Genomic DNA, 6,607 nt, shown 5'->3' with positions numbered 1-6,607 from the left:
AAAAGAAAGCTGAGAACCACTGATATACATACACACACTCATACCTTCAATCACCTACTGAGGGCCAATCAGCACCTGGTACCTTCCCAGGGTGCACTTTGCCCTCTAACACAGGGGTGGGCAAAAAGTGGCCTGCCAGGACATTCTATCTGGCCCGCAGGGCTCCTAAAAATTTAGAAAATTAATATTTATCTGCCCCTGGATGCCTGTCATGCAGCTCTCGATGGTTTGCCAAAACTCAGTAAGTGACCCTCCCCCTGAAATTGCCCGCTCCTGTTCTAACAGCACAACTACAAACTGAAGCCCCCAGACACTTGTGGATGCAGATTTGCATGTGTTCTAGCAGCTGTTGTTTGCCACCAGAGGAATGTAAGAACAGACACAGCCTATGTGAAATCCAGAAGTGTATTTTTCCCTGACTCAATTTGAGGAAGCTGGAGATCATAACATTTTGATGCATACCTTCTCTTCTCTTTTTTGCTTTCTTCCTGTAGATTTCAGCTCGGATTTCTTCCAAAGAGAACTCTTCCACTCCAGCATAAACTTTCTCTTTACAGTACATAACTACTTCTTTCTTATCCTCAGTGTCCTGTTGATGGTTTTGTACTCGCTGTAGTGGATCCTCCTCCTTCCCAGGCTTACGGACACTTAAAACAAAATTTATGCTGGGCTCAATTTTGCAGGGTGTACTAAAAAAATAAATAGAGAGTTAATATTTGCTGCATAACCTCCAGAGAAGCAAGCACAGATGAAGAACAGAGATAATCACTGTACAAAGGATCTGAAGAACAGGGATAATCACTGTACGAAGGATCATCACTGTACGAAGGATCTAACTAAGTTCAGAACAATATGGGCAATATGATAAGAAAAATAAGCAACAGAGAAAAAAACTGAACAAAATCACAGAAAGAGAAATCTAGCTATATATAATGATGCTCCTAGGAAGTAGTAATAAAACATGTGCAGATAAGGTACAGTCATATGTAAATAATATACATGCTACTTTACATGGGTTGCACATTCTAGAGTGGAAAATTGTATCTTTAGATCCAAGAACCTGTATGCAAGCATTTGCCATCAGTCACTACCCCTAACATATATATCACATTGTGTTAACTGAGCAAACAAGCACAAGCCTTGAACTATTGCGGAGCTTCTTAGATAAGGACATACACCTTCATATTAAAAGAAGAACATACAATACATGTGAGGAGGAAGAAAAAAAAACGGATGGCTTGTCTTGTAGCTTTGTTTTAAAGGTGTCTTAAATTTAAAATACTTGTCTTAAAATTATGGTATACCTTTGGATACAGCTAAAATTTCACATTTAATAGATGAAATTGTCAGAGGAAATCTGAGTTATACACAAGCTCTTAAAGCTTGTTTTCTTCCCTTCTGACTAAGCCTAGAATATAATTTTAACATCTTCCTCTCCTTTCCTATAGCAAGACAATTATGCTTGCCATAGCTACTGCCCAGACAGTTTTCTTTTTTTCCTACAAAAATAAAAGGAAGAAAAGAAAAAAAAGAGAGACTTACAAAATTTATTTTTAAATAGCATTTTCCATGCTATATGAAGCAATGGAACATCACTGTCTCTTGGGATTTATAGGCATTTTTATCAAGAACTGCACATAAGCAGGAAGCTAATTTAAAGGAAAACAACAATACTTCTCCATACTTAAGTGATGTGGTTGTCATGGAAACCTCAACAGTCTATTTCAGAACAAAATCCTATATACAGTCAGTCTCAAGAAGTCCAAAGATAGCAGAAAACAGCTACAAACCTGAATATGATGCCAACAGTCCAAAGGTCCTTTTGCAGCACATGCAGACACCTGAGGTAGCTAGTAGCCGTGCAAAGCTTCGGACCCTGATTCGATTCAGCAGACATTTGGCTCGATTCAGTGGCCGAATCTCCAAATCCGAATCGAATCGGAGGACCCTTTAATCTCTCTGGATCAAATTGGAACCCTCCGAATCGATTCTAAGAGATTCGGACATAGACACAGCTTTATGTTTTTTCTACATACCTCTAGATAGCAGGAGCTCATGAGTGCTGCAAAGCACTTCCGGTCCACTTCTGGGTCTGCCGAGGAGCACGTTGGGGGGCCCCTCCACAGCCAATTGCCAAGCTGGGGAGAAGCACCCCCCCCCCACCAGCATACTCTTGGGAGACCCAGAAGTACTTCTGGTTCACTTCCGGGTTCGCTGCATCCTGCGGGATGCTCCACGTGCCCCAGCATCGCAGCAATCACAAGCCGCACCTGCTACCTCAAGGTATGTAAAAAAAAACTTAAAGCTGCATCTGTGTCTGAATATCTGATTGTCTGAATCAACATCAAATCTTCAGATTCAGCCAAATAGAATCAGGGACAGTGATACAAATCAATGAATCGAATCACTGTCCCTGATTTGGGCCTAATTCGATTTGGATTTGGCCTGCTTCACACACCTGTAGTAGCTAGCTCAGATACAGATGTCTGTACGGCTACACTTAGCCCATTTTCAATTAGCAACCTGAGCAGCGCTGAGCAACTTGAACAAGAGCCTCTGCTGCCATGGCTAAACTGACTGTCAGTACCAAAACTAATAATTTTAAGCTTAGCTCAGGTTTGTTTACAGTAGGGGTTTCAAATATAAGCCCCACAGGCCAGATTCAGCCCATGGAGCCCTATGACCTGGCCTATGGATCTCGGACTGCCCCTGCACGCCACAGACAGCATGAGGAGCCAGTTTAGTGCACGGGCTGGACTATCATGGGGCGTGCACTGTAGGACATGCACGGACATCCTGGGGCCCAACCTGGTTCGCCCTGGAGTCAGTATGTATGGTCAGTCCAGCATGGGTGCCACATACAGCCTGTGCCCCAGACCCTCTGTGCTGCCAGGTCCAGCCCACATACCACATGCAACGCAACTCCCAGAGGGAGGCCTGTGTGTGCTGCATGCAGCACATAGGGCTGGCCTGGCCATGCACACTGAATGTGACAGGGAGCCAGTAAAGGGCACACGGCTCTATGTGGCCATGTAGCCAGATGAGTTTCACATCCCTAGTCTACAAGAGTTGCAATCCCACTTTCAGGCTGCAGTGTAGATATACCCACAGACAAAGTGGCCATAATTGTAGACAGCAGTTTTGAGGCTTTCAAAGCAGTTGTATCCTTCCTCTCACCCTGCCAGCTCCCATCTAACAAATGTGGAGAGACTGAAACTCACATGACTTGCTGCTGGGCAGACTCCTCTACATATGGGGTAAAAGCAGGCAGTACACAAGGCACTTCTGCACCAGAGTTCATGTTACTTCGAGGGCACTAAGGGAGAAGAAATCGCATGTTAACAGCATAAAGATTCCTAGATTCTCAAGCCTGATTTAGTCTTCAGATCTTTTTCTGCCCAACCCTTATGACAACTATCCACAGTCCTTAGGAAACCTTTTCTCCACAAAACCCATATTTATGCAGAATTTGTTTCATTTTGGAATGCAAGCCACCTATACATCTAAGTGGCCATTAGCAACTGGAAAAGTAGTTACATATCCCTTCCCCATGTCCACCAAGAAATGTAGGTATCCCTGCTAACTGGACATGCTGAAGATATCTAACTCCTGTTTTGTTTCCAAATGATACCAACAAACCTTTATATTCTCCTATTTTCATCTGAAATTGCCTGTTACATGGCACTGTACTCTCCTTTCCTTGCTAAAAGCCTCCAGACCATTCTCCCACCATTTTCCTCCCTCACACACCATTCTGATATCACAAAAGCCCTTAAACAAAGCCAAATGGTCCTGGGGACAAATGACAAAGATAGGACACAGTGGTTTCATGTCCTCACATTTGCTCCCTACCTGCTTGTTCAAAGTTTCTTTTAACTCTACAACACAATGCCTTTGTCTGAAAACTACTGGCAAACTATTCCTCTGACCTTTCCCACTAACTTTCACATTATATCCTTAAACATTTCATTCTGACTATAGTAGAGACACAACTTGCCTCTGTGCATCTCAAAATACAATGCAATATGTAGGCACAAAGAGCTTCAAGTAATAAGATTTCTGCTTGCTTATAAGCAAGACAAATGTAAAAACATATGTTAACAAAAAATAATAAGTCAATGCTCTATATCAGGGGTTGTTAACCGGAGGTACTTGGAAAAGGGGTACACGCGGGTAGGCGGGGACAGAGCGCCACTACCCACCACCCCGTACTGCTGCCTCCCAGGAGCAGGGTGGAGGGGGGGGTGGTCCGGGCGAGTGCAGCAGCTCCCCTCTGCAGGTTGCACAGGTACCGCCCAGCTGACTGGACACAGGGGGAGGAGGGGGAAGTCCCCACTTTCTGCTCTGCCAGAAGGGTACCCAGAAGGGGTACACTCCCTAAAAAAGGTTGAAAACCCCTGCTCTACATTTTATCCAAGTACACTTTGTTAATTGCCGCCCTCTGTGAAGTTTTCTACAAGTACCAAAATGTGCCTTGGCATAAAAGAAAAGCAGGGGTACCAAACATATAGTCCATGGACCATACCAAGCCAGCAGATCCAGGAATTCAAAAGACAGGCAAATGGGGACGTAGGGTCTACCCCAGAATTTAGAATTTCAGGGCCCTGTTGGAGACGGCCTTTGGTAGCTGGAGGGCAAGCTATGGCTGTGCTGACGAAATGCTGCTCATGCCACCTCCACCAGTGGGTCTGGATCTGGCTTAAGCAGGGTGAATTTGATAAGAAAGCCAACAAGAAGTGACTGAGATAGTATAATGACTGCATTCTCTACTTGAAACCGACAAGAGCAGAAGTGACAAAAGTTATCAAATAAGCAACCTTTTCAGTTCCTCATTCCTTTCAACTTAATTAAACCAAAAGTTCCATGAATTATTCTAATCTTTTAACCAAGTTCTTTTTTCTATCTGCTGTCAATCTCTTTTCCTGGGTTCCCACAAAGTTCACGGGGGTTTTTTTCCTACTCAGTTACTGATTTCTAACCTTCAGGCTTAACTAGTTTTACACTGATGATGCTCAGCTCCTCCCATCTTCCCGTACACGCTTTCCATTCACCCTGATCAAAGGAATGTGACAAAGGAAGTCTAAGTGCCTACAAAGACCAAATGAACTTCATTTCAGCTTTCTTCAGTCAACATCAGAAATTAAATTGCTTCTTTTGGGTAAGTAATAGCCTCAAGCACTTCATCTTTAACTCAATTCTCCTTTTTGCAACTGTTTTCTGTAATCTTGGAGTCAGCTGTTATACCCTCATTTCATCTACTTGCAAACTTCCATATAGTGCTGGAACAAACTACTGCCTAAACAATTTCCCATCAATTATTTATTAAGTCTGCATTTCAACTCCTTATTAGTCTATTTTCAAGCTTGACTTATAATAGTTCATACCTTTAGGAGTTCTCTAGATATCAAACCTGCTGCATGTTGCTGCCTACCCTTTCATGAATTTAAAAACAGTGCAGCCCAACACCTTTCATTCCACAGGTTGAAAAAGGTCAACTTAGCTTTAACTAATCAAGTTAAATCAACCTTTCCACTTGGTTCTCATAATGCAACAATCAACATACAATTTCTCCCCTATTCTTGGGCTACCAGCTCTTTACCTCTCATGCTCCTCGTATAATGGACTCAGGAACAGAGTAAAAGAGGCTTGCCACCCTGATTAGCATGAATTAGAACTTTGCAGAAAGCTGCTAAATTCCAATAATTCATTATGACAACAGAAGGTTAGTTAACCCCAATGGAGTTAAAAGAGTCTGAGAGCAACCTAGAGGAAGTGAGTGGATGATTTTTAAGGAAATTCTAGGAATAAGTTTTCTTGTGAAGTTTGGTTAGGTTGAAGCTTGCATTTCATTATTGTTGAATCATATCTGCTTGCATATGCAACTTTTTCATAAGAATTGGGATGCAAGGTCCTAAGCAGGAGAGCTGACATTTCTTCACTGGAATATAAGCATGTAGACACTGTGCTCTAATGGCTGCCACTTCTCTCTGGTCCTAGCAAGCAAAAGGTGTGTAAACCCTTTCATAGCTACAGTAGTAACTGACTGAGCACTGTAGCTCATCCCTGAAACAGCAACTGAGCTGGCTCAGAGCAAGTCTGTTGCGTGCAGGCTGTAGTATCTTGTTGAGGCATGTGGTGTGGAAAACAGCTTATGATGTACAGGAACTTATATAAAGAACTATTTACAATAAAGAACAGTCTTGCTACTGCCCTCGCAAGGGTATAGGGCAGAGGTGGGCAATTATTTTGGGCAGAGGCCCGTTTGCTGAGTTTTGGCAAGCCATCAAGGGCTGCATGACAGGCAGCCAGGGGCAGATAAATATTAATATTCTAAATTTTTTAAGAGGCCGCACAGGTCAGATAGAATGGCCTGGAGGGCCGCATTCAGCCCGTGGGTCACATTTTGCCTACTCCCGGTATGTTGTTATCTTGCCATACTAGCAAGTTCCTGTTGCCTTACCCAGACTGCCTCCTGTGATGCCACACTTCCTGGACACACACTGTTTCCAGGAGAATTTAATCTATGTCACAGTCAGCCACGACTAAAAAATTTTTTTTTTCTACATAGTAACTTCTGGAGGAGGGAAAAAAAAAAAAAAAAAAAAAA

The 6,607-nt window shown here is 43.0% G+C and overlaps 1 protein-coding gene across 2 annotated transcripts in view; it reads right to left on the bottom strand.

The window, feature by feature from the left end:
* The window catches only part of BUB1B (BUB1 mitotic checkpoint serine/threonine kinase B), a 55,934-nt gene that overhangs the window by 32,820 nt on the left and 16,507 nt on the right, over positions 1-6,607 (bottom strand). For both annotated transcript variants that reach the window (XM_019518989.1, XM_019518990.1), the window contains exons 8-9: positions 3,222-3,316; positions 463-689 (exon numbers count right to left, since the gene is read on the bottom strand). In XM_019518989.1, coding sequence (XP_019374534.1) covers positions 463-689; positions 3,222-3,316 — 322 coding nt within the window. The remainder of the gene's footprint in view (positions 1-462; positions 690-3,221; positions 3,317-6,607) is intronic.

The sequence above is a fragment of the Gavialis gangeticus genome, unplaced genomic scaffold (genome assembly GCF_001723915.1).
Source record: "Gavialis gangeticus isolate Ggan-Ray unplaced genomic scaffold, GavGan_comp1, whole genome shotgun sequence".
NCBI lineage: Eukaryota > Metazoa > Chordata > Crocodylia > Gavialidae > Gavialis > Gavialis gangeticus.
The sequence above is the reverse complement of the archived record's forward strand: the minus strand, read 5'-3'. Positions and strand labels throughout refer to the sequence as shown.